This window comes from Trachemys scripta, chromosome 8, assembly GCF_013100865.1.
Source record: "Trachemys scripta elegans isolate TJP31775 chromosome 8, CAS_Tse_1.0, whole genome shotgun sequence".
Taxonomy (NCBI): Eukaryota; Metazoa; Chordata; order Testudines; family Emydidae; genus Trachemys; species Trachemys scripta.
In genome coordinates this window covers 22,006,654-22,033,345 of record NC_048305.1, presented here as the reverse complement: position 1 = coordinate 22,033,345, position 26,692 = coordinate 22,006,654, and the positions used below count along the sequence as shown (strand labels likewise).

The 26,692-nt window shown below is 43.1% G+C and overlaps 1 protein-coding gene across 4 annotated transcripts in view; it reads right to left on the bottom strand.

The window, feature by feature from the left end:
- The window catches only part of HTR4 (5-hydroxytryptamine receptor 4), a 225,662-nt gene that overhangs the window by 93,209 nt on the left and 105,761 nt on the right, over positions 1–26,692 (bottom strand). For all 4 annotated transcript variants that reach the window (XR_004646892.1, XM_034779812.1, XM_034779813.1 and 1 more), the window contains 3 exons: positions 24,804–24,929; positions 21,627–21,827; positions 1,059–1,212 (listed from right to left, as the gene is read on the bottom strand). Coding sequence is in view for 3 of the 4 variants with exons in the window: in XM_034779812.1 (XP_034635703.1) it covers positions 1,059–1,212; positions 21,627–21,827; positions 24,804–24,929 (481 nt within the window). In the remaining variant the exon portion in view is untranslated. The remainder of the gene's footprint in view (positions 1–1,058; positions 1,213–21,626; positions 21,828–24,803; positions 24,930–26,692) is intronic.

Genomic DNA, 26,692 nt, shown 5'->3' with positions numbered 1-26,692 from the left:
GCACCCTTCTTGGTGGCTCACTTGCTAGAGCTTGTGCCTTCAAGCCACCCAAGGGTCTCCGTTCAAGTCACAGCTGTTTGGTCCTCACAGGAGACAGACCCCACTATTGGGCTTTCCACTGGGCAGCACTGTTACAGTCAGTGGTCAAGATTTTCAAAAGTGAGTGGGGATTTGGGGCATCTCTGTGTTGGAGTGCCCAATCGGAGACACTTTCAAGGAGCTTGATTTTCAGAACATGCTGAGCACCCATTCTCTGAAAGTCAGGCCTCTTTAAGGTGTCTCAGGCTGGACACTGCACATCACAATATAGTTCAGAAAACATTGGCTACCACAAATATCTTCCTGTTGCAGGAGAACTGCAGGTCTTTTCATTCTATGATATACCCTGAGTGGCAAGGCTATCAGTCATACAATTACAGGGGGTCATTATAAATACAGGGAGTCAAATCATCCCCTTCTGCAGGAAAACCCACCAGAAGGGAAATGTTAAATTTAAGAGTGTGCTAGGTCCATACACAGTCGATTGCGCTTGTGTCGTCAAATGGCCTGACACCCACAGCAGGCCACTGGGTGGCACTTTCAAAAGGCCATTTGACTAATAAGCACATGTGCAGCACTGGTGAGTTAACCCTTGTCTAAACTTCTGACCGAGAGCTGCCACTATCTCTGTGACATGCTCCTTAGGGGTCTAATCCTGAAAGGCCTAGCGCACCTTCACATCCCATGGAAATCAGTGGTGAAGAGGCAGCTCTTAGGATCAGGCCCATAATTTCTAAATACAAATGTCTCCTTCCCTAGATTTTCAGGGAAATCCTGCTGTTCTTACTCAGGCAGATCTCCCACTGGACCTAAAGCAAAGGCCTCATCTCCATGACAGGCACCCTTTAGGTATTCAGCAGCACCTCTACAGAAATATCACTGAGTTTGTAATTCAGCACCTCTCTCCTTCAAGTCTCTGTGGACGGTGATATTTAAAAGGGGGAAGGGAGGAGGGCACCTTTGCTGCAATCACTGAAGGCATTTCACATCAAGCAATCGGAATCATAGTTATTACTCACCAAGTCTAATATACCAATGGAATTCCAGCCTTGCATTATAGGGAGAAAAGAAATAAATGTCGGGATGGTCCAGCACCCTCCAAGCATTAGAGCAATGCGCAGTGGTGTCATCTTATTCCTGTAAACCAGAGGCTGGCAGCAGATAGCATAGTACCTAAAAGGGGAAGGAGAGACACTGTTCATAAATAATGGAGATTGCTCCAGGGCTTTTAAAGACAAAACAAAAATACAGCTTATCCAATCTTTTTCTTCTCCTTTTTATAGCTGCTTTTCATCCAAGGGTCTCAAAGCACTTTAAAAGCACGAATGAATGAAGCCTCAAAATTTTCCTTTGAGGGAAGTCGGTATCACTCTTTTACAGGTGGGGAAACTGAGGCACAGAGCAATGCAGTGACTTATCCAAAGTCAGAGAGCAAGACAGTGGCAGACCCTCTAATTTAGCACTGATCTCCTGACTCCTGCTTTGTGCTTTAGACACTGAGCCATCTTCCTCCTCTTAATGATGATGAAGAGCTAGTTCATCTGCCTCCAGTTCAGCCATTATTGAGATGATTTTTTTTAACTTCAGGACAATGGACTTGTTTTTTGGGGATGGAAGGGGTTCTCTGAGAAATTTAAGTTCTTTCATACCCCCCATGTGCATTTAGCATTCATAATAACAATAGGATATAGCTCTTTTCTTTCATAGATTTCAAAGCACTTTACAAAACAGTATCACTATTTCCCTTGTACATATGGGGAAACTGAAGCAGGAAAGGGTGCCTTGCCATGCCCAAGGCCACTTACCTGAGTGAGTAGAAGACAGACTCCCAGCCCTCTGTACAATCGACATGTCACTTGGAGTTACCCATCTGCTTCAAGAGAACTTACCTACTATCTGCCTAAATATATCCCCAAGGCACCATCCAGGCCTTGAACTCTAAGGGTACATCTACACTACAGCGGGGAGTCGATTTAAGATACGCAAATTCAGCTACGTGAATAGCGTAGCTGAATTCGACGTATTGCAGCTGACTTACTCCGTTGTGAGGACGGCGGCAAAATCGACTTCTGCCGCTTTTTGTCGGCGGCGCTTACTACTACCTCCGCTGGTGGAGTTAGAGCGCCGATTCGGGGATCGATTGTCGCGTCCCGACGGGACGCGATAAATCGATCCCCGAGAGGTCGATTTCTACCCGCCGATTCAGGCGGGTAGTATAGACCAGACCTAAGTCCATTTCTGAACTCAGTATGTGCCCATAAACAAAGCAGTGCACCAGCCATGCCACTACACTGCAGGTTTATGTTGGGCCTGATCCAGCAGGCTTTGCTTGGGCAATACTTGCTCTTAATAAAAGCTCTTGCATGATATCTTTGATGCATGATCTTGCTGGTCTTTAATCAACAAATTGCCTAGGGAGGTTGTGGAATCTCCATCACTGGAGATTTTTAAGAACAGGTTAGACAAACACCTGTTAGGAATGGTCTAGTTATTACATTGTCTTGCCTTGAGAGCAGGGGACTGGACTAAGTGACCTCTCGAGGTCCCTTCCAGTCCTACACTTCTGTGATTCTATGAATCTCAAAACATTTTACAAAGCTGCACCAGGATTATTATCCCCGCTTTTCAAATGGAGAAACTGAGACACAGTGATTTGACCAACATCATTGGCAGAGACAGGAATAGACACCAGATCTCCTGACCCCTAGTCAAGTGTTCTGTCCAGGCTGCTTCGCTATAGAGGTCTCTGCAGTTAGCCTGGGTTGTATTTGATGGAGTGGGAGGAATCAAAGCCAAGTGGTGTCAGTATATTGATATTGGGATGTGGACTGCAAAGCTGATAGAGGAACAATATAACCACAATACTAAGGAAAGTCCCCAAGCTGTGCCTTTCACCAAGAGAACAGATAAGGAGTAAATTGAATACTCAGGCGACACAACACAATTTCTTCCTTGACCATATTAGGCAAGATTAAGCAAGCACATTTGCAAAGTGACTTTTTATGTGAAGTGTTTGATAGCTCTGCTCACAAAACTGCACTAAAATCTTTAATACATCAGCCATGCACTTCACAAACTGGAAGCATTTGCAGATGAGAACATTTTCAATTTGCTTTTTAAAGTCCCTACGGATTCAGCAGATCTGATAGCTCTTAGAAGGCTGCTCCACAGCCTGATTTAACTAGACATACTTCTTTATTAGCCTGAAAAGGGAAGAGAGGACCATCAGGGGAATACAGGAATTGCCATAACAGCTCAGAGCAGTGGCCAAGCTAGTTCAGCGTCTTGTCACTGACAGTGACAAGTCCAAGCTGTTTCAGAGGAAGATGCAAGAATCCCTGCAGAAGACAATTACGGAGTATCTTGTCCACGGGGGAAGGGGGAGAGAGAGTTGACTCCTAGGTGGCAAAGGAAATGTTCAGATTGCTGTGCTGCCAGACAGGATGCTACTGTGGGAGTAACCTGTTGTGGGGTGTTTCTGCTCACTGACAACAAGGAGTGAGGGCAGGAGGAGCTGCATCTGAAAATGACTTGAGATGTCTTCTAGTGCATTTCAAGGAACCACAGTCTCCAGGATTACAACAAGCCCTTAGCAAGTAGGAAAGACATTACCCACCATTTGCAGAAAGCATCTCCTTGTATCAGGGCATATTTCTAGAGTGGAATAGTGGTGGTTTGACTGGTATATTTCACTAGAACTGGTCGGAGACACTTTGACAGAATCATATTCTGACCAAACATGCGGCTCCATCAAAATCAATAGACTTCATGAAATCAGGTCAATTCTCCAGGAAAAAAAGTTCTGACAATGTCCAAACATCCCATGTTGATGTTTTTGGAATGAAACATTTTGATTTTTTGTTTTGAAATTAATTTTCATTTTCATTTTTGTATTTTGTGTTATATTTTGAAACATTTTGATCAACCAAAAGCACTTTTGTTTTTATTTATTTATTTAAGAATTTTCCTTCACAAAGAATTTTGAAATTTTCTGTGTTTATTCCAATTTGGCATGAAGCCACATTTCAAAATCTTGAAAGCCTCACTTCCGTCCTCAGCCCAGCTCTATAGATTAATCATCCTTAACTGAGACCAAGGATGTGTTTCTTCACTCAGAATATTGGATCATCGTCAGTGAAGTTAATTATGGGTGTAGCATAATACCAATTTGCATTTATGTCATGTCTTTAACCCAAATGTCTCAAAGCATTTTACAAAGGTGAGTAATTCTAAGTATCATCTCCTTTTTACAAATGGAGAAACTGAGGCGCAGAGCAGAGACATGAGTGGTTCAGGGTCAGAGACTGTCAATGGCACACTCATGAACAGAACTGAGGTAGAGCTAAGTGAAAAATGCACAAAACAAACAAACAAAACTCTATCCCTGAATATTTGGCTGTATTTTACGTGAATTGTTCTGACCATGTTTGCACCCTACTAGGAACAGGTCGGGAAAGAGCATACCCCTCAAAGCACCTGATCGAAAACTCACTAAAGTCAGAGGAAAGGCTCCTAGTGACTTCAATAGGCTTTGGATCTGACAACCAATTGAACAGACGACTTCTGATGGAAAATGACCTTTAAAATCACATGGAAAGGTACTGCAGGACATAAAGTTTCAGTCATGAAATTACAGACAGCTGTAGTGCAACAGCTAAACTTGGCTCCTGAGGGAGACAGTAGGTCCATATGAGCGGTGCTAATTATGAGTTGGCAACGTGCTGTTTTGTGATTGTGGGTCAGTGAGGCACACACACAAATGTTGAATCACAAGTGGCAGTGCAAGAGATCCTATCTCAAGAGTGTAACACCTGATGCGCTCTTCAAATCCACACACCTGAGCGCCATAGCTGTGCTAACCTAACCCCTTGTGTAGAATGCTTCCGTCCACCTAGCCACTGACGCTTGGGGATGTGATGTGCCTACAGTGATGGAAAAAATGTTGCTGTAGGCTGTGTCTACGCTATGGGCTTATACAAACATAGCTACAGCACCAGAGCTATGCAACTATATTCCCAGTAGAGTAGACATGGGTTAAATATTTACACATAACTTAACTATAGGAATGCTGTATGTATTTTAATATTGAATGGGCAATTATGGTTTGGAAGAGATATTTTGCAGATCTGGCCTGCAAAAGCTCAGAAGCAGTGCTGTGTGATGCAGCAACGGTATCTGGGAATCCATGGGATAAGAGAACTGCATTAAAGTAGTTACCTTAGAATAAAAAAGCCATTAAAAATAGGAACAAACCATGTCTAGCTGCCGGCAAAGAGAATTACTGTGTGTCAGGCTTGAGGCTGAGATTGGCCTAATCTCTGAATGGAGGCAAGGGAAGGACACCTGTGACCATAGGCGCCGACTCCGTGGGTGCTCTGGGGCTGAAGCACCCACTGGCAGCCCCCCTATCAGCTCCCCTCAACCCCACCACCACCTCCCGCCCGCTGGCGGCCCCGTGGATCAGCGCCTCCCCACTCCCTCCCCGAACCTCCTGCCCGATGCAATCAGCCGTTTCTCTACGTGCAGAAGGCTGGGCGGGGGAGGGAGGAGCGAAGACACGGCATGCTCAGGGGAGGGGGTGGAATGGGGCAGGAAGAGGCGGGGTGGGGGTGGAGTGCGGGCAGGAAATGGCAAGGCCTGGGGCAGAGCTAGGGGTCGAGCACGTGCCGGCACATTGGAAAGTCAGCTCCTGTGCCTGTCCCAGTCCACTTTATGAGTGCAATAGCATCATCCTAAACTGTGACAATAAGAAGTAGCAATGGCCAGGACACAGTGAATACTGTAACCACTGTTCTGAGAGAGTCCCTGACTTGACTGCACAGGACACACCAAGCCAGATTTAGAGAGCAAACATCCCATTTCTATATATCACATCCTCAATTGCACAAATAACATAAGCCATGCATGTTAAAAGATGGTTTCCATAATGACTTCACTTGCAATAGCAGATATACTTTGTCTAATATATCCCTCTTCCAGGGTTGGACCCAATTCCCATTAAAGTTAATGGAAAGAATACTAATCAGCCTGATTCTTATTACATTTAACATCACTCTAGCAATGTAAAGGGGCCTGAGTGTAAATGGGAATCAATCCCATTTACCGTAATGGGAAGGTAGTCTTGGGCCTTAATTTACTAGGAGCAGGTCTTGAGTTACTGCTAAGGACTGGTGTGAGCTTTAGGTCATTCTCATGGAGTGAGGGAATAAGAGATGTTGCAAACAGACAAGAGGGTCAATGTCAGCCTTAAAAAAAGGGACAAAATAAATACTTCCTTACATAAGAATGGCCATACTGGGTCAGACCAATGGTCTATCTAGCCCACTATCCTGACTTCCAACAGTGGCCAGTGCCAGATGCTTCAGAGGGAATTAACAGAACAGGGCAATTTGGAATGATCCATCTCCTGTCGTCCAGTCCGATCTTCTGGCAGTTGGAAGGTTAGGAATACTCAGAGCATGCGGTTGCATCCCTGACCATCTTGGCTAATAGCCACTGAAGGACCTCACCTCCAGGAAATTATTTAATTATTTTTTGAACCCAGTTGTACTTTTGGCCTTCACAACATTCCGTGGCAACGAGTTCCCCACTCCGACTGAGCTCCGTGTGTCTCTGTGATAACCAGTCAGTCTACATAACCTGGTGCCATGTTTACTGTAGCTTATTGAGGCTGGGTTTTCCCCCCTTCTCTGTGTGCTTCTATGCTAAGGAAATAAACAGTTTGACCCTTGAGATCAAACAGGCATTTCCAGTAAAGTCATTTACTTCTCAGTGAGACAGATGGTACTGCTTTGGCACCATTTACAACAACTCTTGTGTCACTAAGTACCAGGGACACGGGCTGGGATACTTTTTTTTCCCATGCCTGAAGAGATGCCTACTAGAAGGTGCTGTTCAGTGCTGGATGTTTGTAGCATTCAGCAGAAGCAGCTTTATAGCAAACAATTGCTGAATCCAGACAGAATGTGTCTATTTTGCAGAGAGGGTAAAAAATAAAAATAAATAAATAAATGGGAGAGAGAAAAAGAGAGCTCAAAAATCCCTCTAGCAATTAACATGTTGAGTCAGGAGTAGTAAACTGATAAGGAAATCATCAGGAAATGTTTCCAATTAACCATGTTGGAGAAACCATTCATCCAAGTGGTTCCAGTTGTTAGCTTTCTGAACCTTTATCTGCACTGCAGCTGACAGCATTACATTGGCTTGTGCATGTTATTAAAGGGCCATTAAAATAAAAATTAGGACTGTAAAAATAACATCATAGGCTCTCATATTTCTTCCCTCTCGGTGATCCCACAGTAATATTTCTCCACATACATGTCAAAATGTGATTTTTTTTCTAAATGCCACTGCTGCACACTTCATCTGGGACTGGAAAGTCAAGCTGGGTTCCTTCTGCCTTTTCATCATCAATCATCATCATCAGTAATAAAGGTTCTGAAACCAGAACATGGATAACAATTTTACAGATGCTGTGTGAGGCAGAGAAGAATCCAGCTCCCTAACCCAGCTTCAGGACTCAATGGAGGTAATATCTTTTAAGGGACCAACTTCTGTTGGTGAGAGAGACAAGATTTTGAGCTACGCAGAGCTCTTCCTCCTGACTTCCTCTTTAACTTCAGTGGGATTCATATCTGGCTACATCAGAGATGAATTTTGTGCCATACTTCCTGGCTCTCAGAACTACACCCTAACCACTAGAGAACACTGTCTCCCTAACTCTGAAGGGATGCTGACAGACCCCGTACCATGGCCATAACAGTTTGAGAGCTCTAAATAAACCCTCATGCTTCGGGGCATAAGCCAATCACTACCTACCTGGGGTTAAGAAGAAACTTTCCCAAAGGGCAATTTATTGGATAACTTGTCTGTTCTGTGGCTTCTTTCACCTTCTTCTAAAGCTGCTGGTACAGGCCACCATCAGAGATGGAACACTGGACTAGCTGAACCACTAGTCTGATCCTGTATGCAATTTCTGCCATGTTCCTATGTCTCTAACCAATGGGTACTGCCATGATCAGCTGAGCACACAAGATAAAATATGAGGCTCACAAAATCAAAGTGTCATAAGAGTAAATGTGTCCTGTTCCTGCTTGTGGGACTCACATTTTTCTGGCTGGCTACCAAACAAATCAGGCCATGAAGCAGACATAAATGCTGGTGAAGTGTGAGGTGTCCCCTATTAACAATACCTTTGTGCTTAACAGCTCTCAGTGCTCCACAGGGAGGAGACATAGATCACATTCCCTGGAAGCAGGAATCATCTAACAGTAAACTGTGGAGACAGCAGAGGGATTGTGAAGATGAAGAGGAAACAGAAAGGAAAATGCCCCTCATTTCTCTCCATGAATTTCTGCTGCAGAACACCGAAGCTGTCATGCTGGCCCAAGACTGTGCCAGGGAAAGTGATATATCCTGAGTCACGGGTGTCTGCTGCTATGATTTAAGCCAGTGTTTCCCAAACTTGGGACGCCGCTTGTGTAGGGAAAGCCCCTGGTGGGCCGGGCCGGTTTGTTTACCTGCCGCGTCCGAAGGTTTGGCCAATTGCGGCTCCCACTGGCCGCGGTTCGCTGCTCCAGGCCAATGGGAGCTGCTGGAAGCGGCGGCCAGTACGTCCTTCGGCCCGTGCCGCTTCCAGCAGCTCCCATTGGCCTGGAGCAGTGAACCGCAGCCAGTGGGAGCCGCGATCGGCTAAACAAACCGGCCCGGCCCGCCAGGGGCTTTCCCTACACAAGCGGTGTCCCAAGTTTGGGAAACACTGATTTAAGCTATATAGGAGTCACTCTGCCCCCACAACCACTTTCCCCACAAAAAACCCTGCAAAACCAAAGGAAAATGAAAATACAGTGCCTGATAATCAAACCAACCTTTACGGGATGGCAGTCTTAGATACTGCAAAGGTGCCTTCGCCTGCTAGGCTCACAGAAGGGAGAAAGGAAAATGAACGGGTTCTGCATATTCGTGACTCAGGCTGGCTGGGAGCATTGTGGGGCATGGAAGTGGAAGGTGTAGATCATGGTGTGTGTTTGTAAGCACCAAGCACAGTGAAGCCCTGATCTTAATTAGGGTCCCTGGGCACTACTGATATACAAAAAATAATAATTATGTAACAGACACTCCATGGCCCTAGGAGACCACTCTAACTTATCCCCAGGGTTTCTAATACAATTTTGTTTGAGCTGTGAGTATCTGTATACTGTGATGAGGGTTGCTCCATAGTTACAAGAGTCAGGCACTTATACACCCACCTCTACTAGGCAGGCTGGGTCCCTTGGGTGTTCTCTGTATTTTAAATCTGCTGATGTATTGTCATGTACATATACCATGCATATACCACATGTTTTATGAATCCCAGAAGAACACAGTTAGACAGAGGAAAATGTATTGCATTTCCATTTGAATCAGTTAAAACAAAAATCCCCATAAAGTGTCTGGGAAAGTAGTAGTTTCTTGTTGAGAGGATAGAAAGTCTGTCACTTGTTTGTTCTTCTTCCATACTATCATACACCATGCCACATACAAGCAAGCTGCGTACACGGTGTTTGAACACCCTTCCATGGCAGTATTGTCTGCTCCGATCTGCTTTGTATAGCAGGGTAGGACCAATTTATTTTCACATTATCCTAAGAAGCCACCATGTTCAGCCAGTATAATACACCAAGGCACAGCAAAACCTAGACTAATCGTCACCTGCCAATTGTGCCCTCCTGCCCCAACAGGCAGGAAATTCCTGGGAGGCTCTCTCCATATGAAGTGCACTGGTTTATGCAGCCATCTTGTAGAACAGTCAGAGAAAGAGCAATCCCATTGGAAAACTCTTCTTTCCCACTTGCCTGTGTCATGTAAATTCTTTCTTTGCAGGTCACAACTTGTGTAATAATCTGGCTTCTTAAGAAACCCCTGTTCTTTGCATTTGCAGTTTTTTGTTTATTTTAGTCTAATAAAGAACAAAATTTTACACCACCCTCTCAACAAAAAAATCTGGAGAAGATAAAGTTTTGAGTCAAGAATTCTGCTACCATTTGAAATCTAAAAGGCAGCATCTCGACTTATTTATGCCAATGTAAAATTGGATCAACTTTTATTGATTTAAGTGGCTTCAAAGAGGTGTGAGATTGCCCTCAAGTTACCAGATTCTTCCATCTTTGAGTAAAACAACCTCTCCTCTTCCCCTTTTCCCTGCAAAGCAAACACACATTATGGCCCCCCAGTATTCCAAATAAAGCACTTGTCAATTCCTGGTCGAGAATGAAAATGTCCAAAAATGATTTCATCTAACAAAATGAAAACCCTTGTTAGAAAAATAATGGCCCTCTGGTGTCAGGATAATTATTCTGGGGAATAATCCTAAAGAGAACGGTTAATTGGAGCTGGGTAAATTTAGCTACTAATACAAACAAATGCATGTTGCCAAATGGAGACAGAAGACTCCACCGTAGTCCCTTGGGGAAAGGGGAGGAAATTGGCAGCAATAGCAGCAAAATATATTTATAATATATCTAGGGATTTTGTAAAGATTAGTAAAGGACATTTCTTCCCTCAGGCTGCGCCATGACCATCTGCTCTGTTATTTTTCTTTATACTTTCAGCCCTTGAATTCTGCAGCCATTGCCTTAATTTTCCTAAAGAGCAAAGAAAGTACAGAACTGAACACTATTGTGGAACATTTCTAACATTACGTATCATGTCTTCTGCCCTTTGTAAATGGTATTAATTTACTTTATTTTGCCCTCCATTTTCCCCCCAAGTTTCCTTTCCCTTTTCACACAGGTTGTGCTTCAGGTGAATGCTGTAAGAGGCTGGGTTCATTTGTAGCTGGAAAGGGGATCCGGAATTCATAGACTGGTTTTAAATGGTACCAGATGGAAGGTGTGCCATACAGTCGGATCGCTGATCATTACTCACTGATAAGTGTTTAAAACAAAATAACTCTCCAAAAATAACCCACTTTCAGCAAGTCAGAAACCAGATGATTCCCCAAAGCACAATCTATTAAGCTGCAATGTTATGAGTAAGCTGCTTTCTAACTTGCTTTGAGAAGGAGATATACTGACTAGCGGTCGGTGTGCAAGGAGTTCCTGAGTTCTAATCACAACTTGGCCACTCGCACCCTCTTTGGGCAAGTAACTTGACCTCTTTATGCCTCTGTTTTCTCATCTGTAAAATAAAGATCAATGCTTACACACTTACATTCCTGAAGCCCTCAAAATCAACCTGTCATGAAGGGGGAAAATTCTTCAGGAGACATTCCGTTGAATAATACTGACTTCTCGTAGGGCACATTGCACTTTAAGACTCCAGAATGTCATCTCCTGAAGGGGCTGTGTTAATTTAATGTTTGAACATTACACTAATGTTAATTAATGTTTGTACATGGCACAAGGAGCAACTGTCATTCTACTGCTCCAACACTCCCCAGACGCATCTGTTTTGCCTTATCATTTATTTAGCAGTAGGAGGCCGCTATTACATGACATGTTTCTATTCCATTAACATTAGCTCTTAATATACACACGCATCTGTTATGCAGCATGCTGTATAGCGAACCTGCAAATGTTTAGTTGGGGCAGCCAGACGACATATCCGGTGCCTAACAGAAATTTAGACTTGGATGTGGATTTAGCTGACGGTGATACCGGCCAAACAATATTGAGGCAGTGCTTGCAGGCTAGGTGCAGTGACAGAGGTTATTTTGGCTCCACTGATAGGGAGAGTATGCCTGCTGTTCGCTATGTGGGTTCACAACCTGAGGTTCTTGTTGGATCCCCACCTGCTCCAGGCTATCCAAGCAGTATCAGTGGGTTTTTCCCCATCTGTGCCTAGTGAGAAGTTTTGTGACTATTCCTGTTAGATGAGGTGGGACCTTGCTGTTTTTATCCTCTCCAGAGCATTCTGTGTAAGGGCCTGCTCCTGACGACCATTAGGAAATTCAGCTAGTGCAGAGCAGTGGCCCAGTTTCTTAGGGTACATCTACACTACAGGGGGGAGTCGATTTAAGATACGCAAATTCAGCTACGTGAATAGCGTAGCTGAATTCGACGTATCACAGCCGACTTACCCCGTTGTGAGGACGGCGGCAAAATCGACTTCTGCGGCTTTTTGTCGGCGGCGCTTACTACCACCTCCGCTGGTGGAGTAAGAGCGCCGATTCGGGGATCGATTGTCGCGTCCCGACGGGACGCAATAAATCAATCCCCGAGAGGTCGATTTCTACCCGCTGATTCAGGCGGGTAGTATAGACCAGACCTTAGTGGTGCTTCCGCTGGGGAGAGCTGTACACCTGTCCTCCAAATCTACACTGACATTCAATTCACTCCCCAATGCAACTGAAGAGGTTGTTTTCAACTTATAAAGCCCTAAATGGCTTGGATTCGGTCTTCCTGCGTTATGCCCCTTTCTGTGTGGGGTACAATCGCTGGGTTTAAACAGGAGGTAGCTTCTGGCAAAGCATCCTCATTAAAGGGCCCTTGACTCTGGAACTTGCTGCTTCTTTGGTCTAACAGAGCCCAAGTCTGCTGCTATGTAGGACCCATCAGTTTTCAAGAAGGAGATGGCTTGCAAAGGCATATAATCGAAGGAGCTAATTGCTAGTCCTAGTAAGTTAATTGTGTTTGAAAGATTTTATTATTTCTCCTTCATCTCTTTGTAAGTGAAGTCATTGTTTTTATTGTACAGACATCGAGAGCAGGTGGTTAGGCATACATAAAAAAATACTATAGATAAATAAATATTCAGGTCTAATTCTCTCCCCAGCACAAAAGAGAGGATCAAACAGCATAATCCAGTGGCAAGAAAATCTGGATTCAATTTAACATTGAACTTCTGACACATTGTGAAAAATAGTTTATTCCGAGAACATTCTGCTAGTCTCTGCATTTCTCTGCTCTTTATACTTTGTTGCCAAGGTCAGGTCATCTGTTTCTGTTGCTTCCCCACCTGAAGGCAATGCCAAATTCATTTGAGTATTTTTCAGAGACGGTAATGAAAAGAGATACAAGATGTTATCAAATAAAAGTCTTGTAAAGCGGCACCTTCCGCCCTTTCCTGAAGTGATCAACAGAATGACTTTGCAAAGTGGATTCTGAGAATTAGATTAACAATGCTATTTCCTAAAAATATGAGTATGCCCATAAAATAAACAGAAGGCAGGGGACTTATGAATCACAGAAAAATACTGGCTAGAAAAATAGACTCCAGTGAAGTCTGAATGAATGGAATAGCAATAGCTAGAAAAAATAACAAGAGAAAAGTGCTCCTGTCAAGAGAATCTTATAAGAAAAGAGGCCCAATGAGATGTGTCAGGACATAGTCTGTGTTCATGCAGAACCTAGCTGTCAGGGCTGTTGAAATGCCAGTGATAAACCATGCCTAGATGCTAGGCTGAGTCATACTCCCCTGGACAGAAACCTTGGCACTTACGTAGTTGCTGTTATCTTTTCAGTGCCGTCCGTCATGATCACCTCATCTACTTGCAGCTCTAAACACAATTTCATGATTCAATATTCTCTTGGGAAAAAATGATAAATTAAACATCCACATCTTTGCCAAGAAACTTTAAATCTCAACTCTGAGACCTCACTGGTAAGAGATTAAGCAAAGGAATATTGCTCTAACTCGAGCTGCGTGGAAGATAGCAGTTTTGTTTCGCTAAGGATTTAGAGGTTTCAAAATCTGGCTTCATTCCAAATTGGAGAGAGAACCAAAAATTTCAAAATTCTCTGGGAAGAAAAATTCTGAAAAAAAACTTGGTTTGGTCATTCAGAATGTTTCATTTTGACAAAACTGAAACATTTGATGTTGACTTTTATTTTGTTTTATGATACTTATATTTATAATATTTCACAAGGTATCAGAGGTTCGTCAGTGTTTATTCTGTATAATACAATACAAAATGAAAAGTCATTTCAAAATGAAAAATCAAAATGTGTCATTCTGAAAAAGTGGGACATTCTGACATTGTCAGAACTTTTTTTCTGGGTTTTTGTTCAGAACCAAATTCCAGATAAATTGACCTGATTTCATGAAGCTTTTCAATTTTGACAGAATTGCACATTACGACGTAAAATGGTTCCGTCTAAGTTTCTCCAACAGCATCCAAGTGAACATTTTGAGTGAGACTGAAGAGCCGGCTGAAATGCCTGCAGAACCCTGCAAAGATCAAACTACTTAGAAACCTTTTCAAGTCTCAATTAATGTTAGTACAAGGGAGGGGAAATAAGCCTTGCAAGCCTGAAGGCCAAGTTCTGGGTGAAAGCTTTAGAATTGTGATTAGAAATCAGAAGCTTTTCTGAGCCTCCTAGATCCCTTCTATAATAACAAGTGTTGCACGCACAGTGCATTTGGATTACACAATGGTGGGTCTGTCCAGTCACTAATTACTATTAGAATGCATGGTACCGTGTACATATTTCTTTTAGTCTGTAGCAGTCCCACAATAATATTTTGTGGTTATTCTGCAATGATTAAAAAGAATCTGAAATCAAAATATCAAAGAATTTAAAGGAACTGGTGGAATTCTTTTAGTGGTTCCTATTAAAAATGTGTATGAGAAATGGGCTTTTTATCTGTTCCAGAAGCGAAGCGACACTGAAATTTCCATCTTGCCCTACTCAAGGGGCTACCAGATCAAAACATTCACAACTGGCAATTTTATTTCAAGGGAGGAACACGTCCCTTGGGGTAGTCCCAACAAGGTAGTGGCAAATTTAAGAGTAGAGAAATACAGTTTGCAGCCCCCAAGTTATCAAATGGATCCATGAATCTCAGTGTTTTCACCAATTCCTACTTCAAATTTACATTGTTTTTCTTGTAAGGGAGGTTTGGAGCAGGAGCCAACTTCTTGAAAATGAAGGTTAATTCATCTCTACCAAAAGTCATAAAATATCTAAGGACCACTTAGAATGCTCATGAACATCAGGAGTGATATCCTGGCTCCGTGGAAGTCAATGGGAATTTTGCCATTGACTTCATTGCTGCCAGGATTTCACTAGGGGGTTTAAAACACTCTTTGCAGCCCTGCTGCAGTGCTTTTACAATATCTCCTGAGCGAGGAGAGTTGGCACTATGCTGGTAACACCATTACTACTGCACTTGTATCCATGTTACACCCAGGGCGGGTGCAAGGATGTTTCGCACCCTAGGCGAAACTTCCACCTTGTGTCCCCCCACCCTCCCCGAGCCCTGTGGCAGCTCTCCGCCCCCCCCCCCCCCTAAGGGCCCCCCCCCCCCCCGAGCCCCCCCCCCCCCCTCTGCCCTGAGGCGCCCCCCCGTGCGGCAGCTCCCCACCCCAGCTCACCTCTGCTCTGCCTCCTCCCCGAGCACGTCGTCGCCTCTCCACTTCTCCCGTCTCCCAGGCTTGTTGCACCAATCAGCTGTTTGGCGCCGCAAGCCTGGGAGAGGGAGAGAAGCAGAGCGGGGTTGCGTGCTCAGGGGAGGAGGCGGAGCAGAGGTGAGCTGGGGCAGGGAGTTCCCCTTACTTGCTGCAGGCAGCCCTCCCCGTGCCCCCCTGCCCCAGCTCCCTCCACCTAAATGCCGACGACAACTGGGGCGGCCGAAGGTCCGGCTGCCACAGTCGCCGAAGGATCCGAAATGCCGCCCCCCAAATGCTAGCAATCTAGGCGACCGCTTAGGTCGCCTAATGGGTTGCACCGGCCCTGGTTACACCCTAAACACAGTTACATGTTCCTCATGTAGATGGGGTCCTAAGGCAGTCTTTGCTTTCCCTTTGCTCTTCTGTCCAAACTCCTAATATGGGACGTGGAGAGGGAAGTCTGAGGATTCATTTTAATCAATGAGCTGTGTACAAGATAAGCCAAATAAGAGGTTGATGTTCATATCCAAATCTTGAATGGACATGCCCCTGAGGAAGTTAAGGTGCTTTTGGTCTTTAATCATTTTGCCCTGGGTGCATGAATGGTTTCAGGCTTTTTAATCTGCAAGCAGCATTTTGTGCACTGGATCGCCATTGCCTGTTGTAGCACAGATGGGTTGGTGATATGGGAATTTCCAGATTTCTGGAAAGCTGCCAGATCACATTGGTGAGTCAGTGTAGATGATGGTAGTTAATAAAGAAGGAAAGTCTCATGACACAAAGGAACACAGAAATTAGAGATGAAAAAGACTTTCATATGGTCATTTTGGTTTATCCACCTGCCATGCAGGAGTGTTCCCTGCACCACACTCTGAGGCGCTTTGTCCAATCTGCTTTAAAATTACTCCAGCACTTAGAGGGTGCAGCAGAAAGATGCTACATTTTTAAAATTGCTGTAATAAGTTTAATAAAAAAAAATTCAGCTTCCATCACTCCTCTCTAAAGAGAGGGAGAAGACTGGAAAAAGGAGAGGTAGGGTTACTCTGAGGAGAGAGGGCTCGCAAATTGCTTTCCCTGACTCACTTCCATACTGTTTTTATTTGTGGCAGTTTAGAATAGTTCATCTGCATTTCACTAAACTTAAGTACTTGGCCAGAGAAGTCTGATGCATCTCAGTAGTGTTGGGAACCTAACTATGGAAAGGACTCCAGTATCCACTGCCATGTGATTTCCTTTGGCTGTTCTTATAGGTGGAAAGATTATACTGACACATCCTCTCACAGAGAATCTGCTCACTAAAATAAGTGACTTTGTCCTTCGTCAGCTTGACAGCTGTTATTCTTGGGACTGGGACTTTTACAGAATAAATAACAGTCTCATCTCTGTAGAATCTCATTGAATGGAAACAGCTAAAGACAGCTAATTTGATTATGAATTCTCCATTCCTCACAAGCCAGAATGTCCTCTAGTCTCTCTCAGATGAGACTGTCACTGTAGGTGAGCAAAGGGTTTATTGGAGCCATTCACACTGGGACACATAACATGTCGTGTAAAAAATATTGAGTGAAACCTTGGTCCCTTTGATGTCAATGGCAAAACTCATTGATTTCAATGAGGTCAGGATTTTACCCATGGAGTCAGACCAGGTAACTTTCCAGGTGAAATTCCATAATGAAATCTAAGGGGAGGGAGAGGGACATATGTCATACATAGAGAAAATCTCATTATCCTATGGCAAATCCAAGTACCTTTGGAGAGGAACAGCATTGCACAGGGCTGTTTTTGCTAGTGCTCTGGTCATGGTATAGCCTGTAGTGGTCACTTCTGTAGCAGGTATTTAAAGTCATTTTGAAAAGAGAACCAAGAAAATTACAATGCCAGAGAATTATCTGGAATTCTCAGCAGACACAGGACTTGTGCCATAGAAATGTCAGTCTCTCTGCATGAAGTCATCGAGCGGCAGGTAAATGCTGTGATAATTACCAGTGTCAGACTGTATTCAGCAGCCAGCCTAGAGAGCTTATTTCTCCTTTGCTCTGAATCAGAGGGAGGTGAGCACTTCACACACTGTACACAGAGCAGCACGTGTACGGAGAGCAAGAGAGAGAGAGTGCGTGCCCAGAAACAGCAGCCTAACATCTGGCAGTGACCAGCCTGACAACACCAAAAAGAAAGGAGAAGAGCTGTGACCTTCTGTTTCAATCATTGCATCTCTATGTCCTAACTCTCAAACGTGGATAGAATTTCAGCGCACTCATAATTCATTTAGTTTCTGAGTGCCTTCTGGTTCTTCTCAAACAATTACACCGCTGTTTAGTCTAATATTTCTCTGTGACTACATATTATGGGATTTCTCCTGGGGCTCTGCTGTTTATAACTGCCAGTGAGTTCATAAGCAGACGGTTATATGATTTTCTAATGATTTTACTGTGGCCCATCCACTCAGGGTGGCATCCAACTCGTGGAATTTGCAAATCCCAAGGTTTCCAAAATGTTCATTTCTCTCCATCAGTTCTGCACCTGGTCTAGGTGACTTTGACTCTTTAACCAGGGAATATATATCTCCTTTTTCTATTAAAATTTATTTTAAATTCTAAAAGAATAAGAAGAATATTCTATATAAGTGATAGGTTGAAAAACACACTATATGAAATTTGCAAAACCAGGATACTAACTGTCTCTTGGAAGTACAAGCCTATTTCCTTCTGTTCATTTGGCTGATCATTTAAATGGAATGGTCCTCTTTCGAGGACCTTACCATGTGGACTGTTGAGCACCCTCAAATCTCACCAAAGCCAATGGGAAGCTGATGGATATCTTTACCTTGCAAGAGAGGCCCTCAGTCTGGTAGTTCACTCGGGGTCAGGATGCACATTCCATAATGTTTAAGGGTGGTGTTTTCAAAAGAAGCAAGCACTGGCCTAGCTCTGTTTCCACTGAAGTCAATGAGAGTTTTACCAGAACAAAGGTAGGTCCATGCTGAGTATTTCTGTCTCTCTCACCCTAAAGGTTCAGATAGTTATTTTAAGTACTTCATTCCAAAATGCATACACAAATGGACATTCCCAAAGCATATGTATTTGAATGAGCTAGGCACTGTACAAAAATGAAGTAGTGTCCCTGCTTCATAGGCCCCCTCAGACTGAATTCACCAGAGATCCAGCGGGGCTTGCCTTTTATACTTGTTTTTACATAACTGCCACAATGGAGGCCTGATCCTAGGGCCTCTAGATATCACCATAATACACATAACAATAGCATTGTAAATAAACACACACAGAGACACTCTGCAATATGCAATAACTGCACTGCAGTATCCACTGCCAAATCAGCGGTACCCATCACTTTCACATGGTTTCATGCTTGCGCTTCAGCCTTGTGATTGGAAAAAGTCTGGGCTTCCCAGGGCCGCCCCGGGGGGGCAATTTGCCCTGGGCCCCGCAGGGGCCCCGCGAGCCCTGGCCTGGCGGGTCTGGGTCTTTGGCGGCTCTGCAGGGGCCCCGCGAGCCCTGGCCCAGCAGTGGTATGGGTCTTCAGCGGCATTTCGGCAGTGGGGGGCCCTTCAGTGCTGCCGAAGATGCAGAGTGATTGAAGGGCCCCCCCACCGCCGAAGACCCAGACTGCTGCCGGGTGAGTACAAGCGCCGCGGCTCCCCCACTTTGCCCCAGGCCCCCTGAATTCTCTGGGCGGCCCTGGGGCTTCCCCCCCATCTTTAATGATGAGCTTCAGATCGGTGCCCCACAAGGGTACTACTGAGCTCCCATTTCTGTTTGTGCTGCTCCAAACCCCAGTACTTTGTGATACACTATTTGTGGTATTTTCCATCATATGAGTAAGGGCGGCAGTAGCCACAGAAAAGTTGTAAGATTGGGATGAGGAACTGCTACTTTCCAATTGTCCCCTTTTGACTCCCCTTTGCTCTGTTAACTCTTCTATTAACCCTCACTTAACTCACACGATTTATAAACTGCTTTCCTCTGTTCTTCCTTGAACCAAACTAGCTCTGTTTTTTTCATAGGCGCAAGTCCTTAGGAATAAGTGAGTCCTCAGCACCTGGTTGCAGATTCCCTTTAACCTGGTGCATGGTGTGTACTTTTAGCAGCCCTTGTTTTATTGGGCAGGCTACATATAGTAAGCTTCAGGTTTGTTTACAAAAACCTCTTTCCATATAAAACGGTGATCATTGCAAGATCTGCATCACCAGAACATTAGAATCAAGCTGTACATCTTGACAGTAACTGATCCAACAGTGACTCAAATACAGCGCCTCTAATGATGTTAATGAGAAACAAAACTCTGCTTGTTGCTTGAAAAATCTCAGCACCTTCCCTGTTGGAAGGAGGCAACCCTTAGAAGACAGAATTTCCTGGGAAGTTGGACAGGCTCAGAAAGAAAGTGGAAAGCAGCATTCAAATAAGTGTGGAGTAGACACAAGAGCCTGGGGTCTACATTAAAGGGGTAAGGCCTGGCTCTTCAAAGAGAGGCAAGAAACCCACAGTGAGGAGAGATCCCTTTTCACTGTTGATTGTCTCAGAACTTTTTTCGGGAGGGAGCCGAATGGCCTTGGTGTTCTCATGTCTGTATGACCCACTGGGTTTAATTAAAGGCTGGAGGATTTAACTCGCTAACTTGACAAATGTTTATCAAGAATTTCAATTTTCGCAGCTCAGTGCCTAACAACTGCTTGATTGATAATCAGCTAAAAATGGAAGTCTGTGAACCACCCTGAGGTAATGAACGTCTCAGGTGGCACCCTCAGATTTAATGCTTCATTTTCACAGGCCAGCTATCTTGAATTCCAGGTCATGTTCCAAGACAGGAAATATGTCTTGGCTATCAAAATATCCTCTTCCATTTCATTCAGATACACTATTACTTCACTTGCCACTCTGAACTGTTGCACAGGGTTGCTGTGTACTGTTAAACAGCTGCTGTGTCCCATCCCAAAGAAAAGCTGCAATTTAGTGGTGAATTCAGTGTATTAAATATCTTGCAAAGTGTGTAGGTGGCTTTGGAATCTTTGGACAAAAGACTACATAAATATTAGTTGTCCTCACAATTAGTTGCCATTAAATATTAATTGTCATTAAAATCAGAAAAGTTCCCCTCTCCTTCTCAGAACCTAGAATGCAAAACTTAACCCTTACTTATTAGTACATCTGTTCCAAAAAAAAAAAAAAAAGAATATCAAAACATTTTCTGATGAAACCACAATGAAACTTTTTATAGAACATTTTTCACTGAGGTAAAAAAAAAAAAATCTACGGTAGTTTTTCAGTGAAAAACTGGAAGTCAAAAATCAAAACATACTTTTTGGAGAAAAAATTTAGAGTGAAAAAAGTTTTGGTTTTCAAGGAGTTTGTTTTTTGTTTTTGTAGAAAACAATAATTTCTTTGCAGGAAATTTTGAAAAAGCAAAAATGTTTCAAAATATCCTACAAATTTTTTTTTTTTTTTGTTAAACCAGCTGTACTTATTAGCCATTACCACAAATGAAGTTTAAAAGTGACCAAGGATGCCTTGGAATAACAGGAATTATAAACATTATGTGCTGCTGTTTATTTTTTCTACAATCTAGTAATAATATGCCAAAATATATCATACATTAATATAATGTTCATCTGGTTACACAGCTGCTAATAATAGAAATAGCAGTACCAAATGCACTTTAAACATATGTCAAGGAGACAGCATTGTGAATATAAAGCCGGATAGTAATTTGGTGTATCTATGCCTGGGGTTGTAAGATTCGTTATAATGAATCAAACCAGTTGCTAATCAAGTCTGGAATCCAGCCTCCAGATCAATACCTGATATTTCAAAAGAAGACACACTCCTACTAAAAGTGTACCAGGTGCTGCACTAAGAAGGAATAGCCCTTTGTGACTGCTGGGAGTCTCTTCTGTAATACATGTTTTAAATATCTCTTTTTTAAGAAACAGAGGACATGGTTCTTGCAAGATACTGAGCCAGAACCTCAGTTCCTGAAGTCAACAGAATTTACACCAGCGGTGATGAGCTCACTCACTCTATCAATATAAATAATACCTTTCTTCAACTCTTGTTACACTGATGAAGCTTCAGTGTGCTCTCTCCATTAGCTGCTACAATAAGACGTTTACAGCTGTGCTATACATTATACAACGTATTCATACATGCCTCTGAGCTGAGAAAGAACCCTTGGATATGTTACTTTTTCTTAAGACCTAATGGTGTGCATCATGACAGAAGAAACGTCTGGCAAAAACATGTACCTGTACATGTCTTTCTGCTCATACCTGTCTAGGGAGATACAGCACAGGTGAAGGATTGATGCTGTGGTGAGCAGGACATCTAGAGATGTTCGGACCAGGCAGAACATCTTTCCATAAATCCAGTTATCCTGAACCAGCTCAATAGCTCCAAAGGGCATCACCAGCACCGACACCAGCAGGTCCGCAAAGGCAAGTGAGACAATGAAATAATTGGTCTTGATTTTCCTACAAGACATATATTAAAAAAACTCAGTGGGACTTTTCAAAGCAGTACATCCCATGTGCGGATAGACCCAACTGTTCACTAAAGGGTCCTCTAACCTACCTCTAAACTATTTTAAATGGTTGTCCTTAATTACTTTCCTGGTTTGGGGGCCGATTGTTCACAAGGACCCCTGCATGACTGCATGGGTGTTTCTACCTGTGCATATAAAAGATGTAACTGGACATGCACATGCCTGTTTGTGTGACCAAACTGGCATGTTATATGCACCACTTTCCATTGCGTGTGCGCAGAATGCAGCACTGTGCACATACAAATAGACTCTCAAGTTGAGTGCATTTTCAGTGGTTCTTAATAAAAGTTAAGAAAGCCCCAGCATTTTCTATTGTTTTCCTTGTGCTCTGTGGCCTCTATGTTTGATTTCCCTCTTTATCCCACTAGTCTTACCATAAACATTAATAAAAGTATCAAGCCTGAGCATGTGTCTCTCAAACTACCCACTTCTCAAGCAGTCACAAAGAGTTAAGGCTCTTCTTCTGCCTTCTGAAGCTACCAGGGTGTGTTAGGGGCTGCCTACACTTCAGTCAGAGGTGTGACTGCGGGACATATAGCCATACCTAACCTAGCTTTGACCTAGCTAGTGTAAGTACTAATAGCAGTAAAGCCGCAGCAGCACTGTACAAGCCCACCCAGAAGCCTTGGTATGTACTTGAGCAGTTAACCCGTGCTGTTACGGCTTCACTGCTATTGTTATTTGTGCTAGCTAGATCAAACCTAGCTCGGATATGTCTGCAAGTGTTGCAGTCTCACCTCTGATTGCAATATAGTTGTATTCTTAAACACACCCTCTTCTCCTTCCCATCCTGTTATTCCCTAAGGAAAGGGGGCTCTAGCAACTTGTGAAGAGTTTCAATTTAAGAAGAAAAGTCATTTTGTTTCTGGGGAAGCCCTGTTCCATCTGAAGATGGCAGCCAAAGTAGGAGACAGAGGCAGTATGGTAGCAGCATAAAAGGCCTGGGCTTCCAGGAGATGAGTGAGCATTACCCAATAGGAGCTTCTGATGGGATAATGTTGAAGGTCTGGGCTTTCAGGAAATGGGTTGGTGACAACACTGTGCTGGAATATGTCTTCTTAGGCATGCAGGACAGGTGGAAGGAGAGCAAATGCCCAAGGAGAAGTTGGGAGAGGACTGAGAAAGAGACTTTTGTGAAACATACAGACTTTCCTCAGTACTTCCAGTGCTGCACACAGCCTGATTAAAGCTAACATGTCAGTATCAGGATGGGAGCTCTCAGAAGCTAACAGTCAGATGATGAATTGCTAATTAGCAGGCCCCCCAGCTATTACTCTAGCAGGGGAAACACTCAGCTTACCATATCCCTGTCCAATGACTGTGTGAGTCTCACTAGACTAGATAACCTGCAGGCTTTATTATGGAAGCAAAGTCCACACGTATGACTTGTTTGTCCTCTTGATAAGTTGTCCACTATTAGGTAACCTGTTCTACAGGGAGAATTAATAGGGTTTAATAAGACTTGGTCTCTAATTTTATTACCTGCATGTTAATCATTATTCATTTGAATTTTTCTTTCAGTTTTTAGTGAAGGCAGTTGAAAAAGGTAACAGCTGCATGATTAGACTCATTGGCAGAGCTGTGTGGAAGCTCAGGGCTGGAGTAGCGGGCAGTACTGCAGGTCAAGGTAAAGCTGCATTAGCAGCTATACTGGCACTAGAAAAGGTTCAGAAAAGGGCAACTAAAATGATTAAGGGTTTGGAACGGGTCCCATATGAGGAGAGATTAAAGAGGCTAGGACTCTTCAGCTTGGAAAAGAGGAGACTAAGGGGGGATATGATAGAGGTATATAAAATCATGAGTGATGTGGAGAAAGTGGATAAGGAAAAGTTATTTACTTATTCCCATAATACAAGAACTAGGGGTCATCAAATGAAATTAATAGGCAGCAGGTTTAAAACAAATAAAAGGAAATTCTTCTTCACACAGCGCACAGTCAACTTGTGGAACGCCTTACCTGAGAAGGTTGTGAAGGCTAGAACTATAACAGAGTTTAAAAGAGAACTGGATAAATTCATGGTGGTTAAGTCCATTAATGGCTATTAGTCAGGACGGGTAAGGAATGGTGTCCCTAGCCTCTGTCTGTCAGAGGGTGGAGATGGATGGCAGGAGAGAGATCACTTGATCATTCCTCTGGGGCACCTGGCATTGGCCACTGTCGGTAGACAGGATACTGGGCTAGATGGACCTTTGGTCTGACCCGGTACGGCCTTTCTTATGTTCTTATGTAGCAGAGCTGGGGCAGGTGGGGCTTTGGATGGAAGAAATGTGGATTTGAAGTGCTTTTATTCATGTGCATGGTACATTTGCAGAATCCAAAGGCTATCAGCTATCACTGGAGAAAGCACGTCTCATCTCGGCTGAGGTTTTGAAAGAAATCTAAGAGGGTGCCCAAGTGTCTGTTGTGAGCTGGGTGCCTCACTTCTTCAGGCTCCTTTGTAAATCCCACTGTATGCCCCGCTGCATCCTGGTAACACGCTAATTGTGACAGACACGGCTCCTGCTCCCTGCATTTTTCTGACATGTTTTGTTTAAAAGGAACTGGAATAGGAAAGGGAAGGCGCTGTAATGCTTCTCCAGCATTCCCCTGTGTGGCTTTCTGCAAGTGATTTATCTGTTTTTGATGCCTGGAGTGCTAAAAATATAATGATTGGATAATAAAATGATCACACTTCTGCAGTATAAATCTGAGTCCAGACACATTGGGAACAATATCAGAGTCTGACTTTGCCATGACTTCAATGATGGGGAGAAGAAAGGAGAGAGCGTTCTTTATCACAATGTTTTATGTTCTTAGCTGTCTGGGTTTGGTTTTTGCCCCCCTCGCCCTTGCAAATTACACGGCCGTGTCCTTGTAAAATTCCTCCTAAAGGAGGGGACTGAGTGGGCTTGAATGCTGGCTCACCTGAGCTGCCTGTCTCTGCATACTGCCACCATCACCAGCAAGTTCCCCAAGATCGCCATGAGTATAACCGCCGAGATAAAGGTGAGCAGTGCGATCTTCTCTGCCACGCCGAACCCCTCACTCGAACTGGAAACCATAAAAAGAGAATGCATCAGAGGAGGGCAGGGAAAATGAGGGTGTGTTGGAGCCACAAACTTTCAGCAAATAACTTCAGACAGATACATGTGTTTAAACAACTCTTTCTGACCACAGTTTCCTCTGAAATCTGCCTCTGCACCAGACGCATACATATATATACAGTATATATAAATAAATTTCTTGCTTATGGAAAAGATAAGGGACACGTATATGTTCTGGATTTTTCAGAGGAAAATGTTAATATGTAGAATATCTGCAAATATTCTGCCTGTTCTTGTTGACTGTGGGACTAAATACACTGATCATAAAGAGCTATTTTTTTGAGTGCTGAACTCGGGACAAAAAGGGTCCAGTTATCATAGGTAGGTGCTCAGCACTTTCTGAAAATCAGAGCAATCTGATTAGAGCTGGCTGAAAATTTTTAATTATTTTTTTTCAATAATTTTTTTTTTTTTAATTGAAAAGCTTTTTCTTTTTTTCAAAATGTTCAGTTCTTTCACCAAAACTGGAAATTTCACATTTTAGAATTGTGAAATTTTGTGTTTCTGTTTTTTTCCCTTTACACACTCTTTTTGTTCCTTTTTCCCCCACTACAATAGAAGGAGTGGTGTCCATGTCATTGTTCTTTTACTTTTTACTTTGTAATTTTTCTAACGTTGGAAAAGTTTTCAAAAATTTTCTAAGTACCAAAAGGAAAAAGGAAAAATTTGAAAAAGGGTTAAAATACCCAACCCTAGACATGGTTAATTTTATGTATTTAATTTTTTGGGGGTAGGAAGACTTAATGCAGAAAAGGAAAGAAAGAGGAGAAAAAATATGAAAAGTAAAACCGTTCTGGAAAAAAAATACAAATTGTTCTGTTTTGAATCCTTCAGAACTAGATCAACACTTTGAATTTTTTTTTTAATTATGTTTTCATTTTTTAACCTACTCTACCTGGTGTCTACAAGAGGTACCCAAAATCTAAGACATCCAAAATTACTACATACTTTTGAAAACAAAAGTATTATTTATTACATAAATGTGTGGATGGGTGTGTGTTCATATAATGGAGATGCTGTAATGTCTCTATAGTTAAGATTGCATTAAGATTTGCCCTTGAAGCAGGGGCTTAAGCAGGAAAATCCTCTTCACAATGTAGGAATAAAATAGTATATCTTCCCCTAATGTACAGAACAAGAAGGACTTAAAATACAGAATGAATTTTGAGAGAATTTTCAGATAATTGAAAACCTGCCAATTATGAGCCATAATCGTTTTTAAATGGTCCCTCAGAATTTTTGTTTCTTCACAGGTAACTTTTTCTAGGATATACCTACTAAATACATTTCTAATTTATGAAATTTGCTAATTGACTCCTTTCTAGGTTGGTGAAAGCTAAGATAGAGGCTCCCTTTAAACTTTATTGATGTAGTAACCAGTAGGGTTGGACCGCTTCCATATACTTTCTAATGGTTACCAAATAACTTCATCATGGAATCTACATTGTCATTGAGTGGATGCTCCACAATCTAAGGGCTTGTCTATACTTACCGCGCTGGTTCGGCGGCAGGCAATCGAACTTCTGGGTTCGATTTATCGCGTCTAGTCTGGACGCGATAAATCGAACTCAGAAGTGCTCCCCGTCGACTCCGGTAATCCTGCTCGCCGCGAGGAGTACGCGGAGTCGACGGGGGAGCCTGCCTGCCGGGTCTGGACGGGGGTAAGTTCGAACTAAGGTATGTCGACTTCAGCTACGTTATTCACGTAGC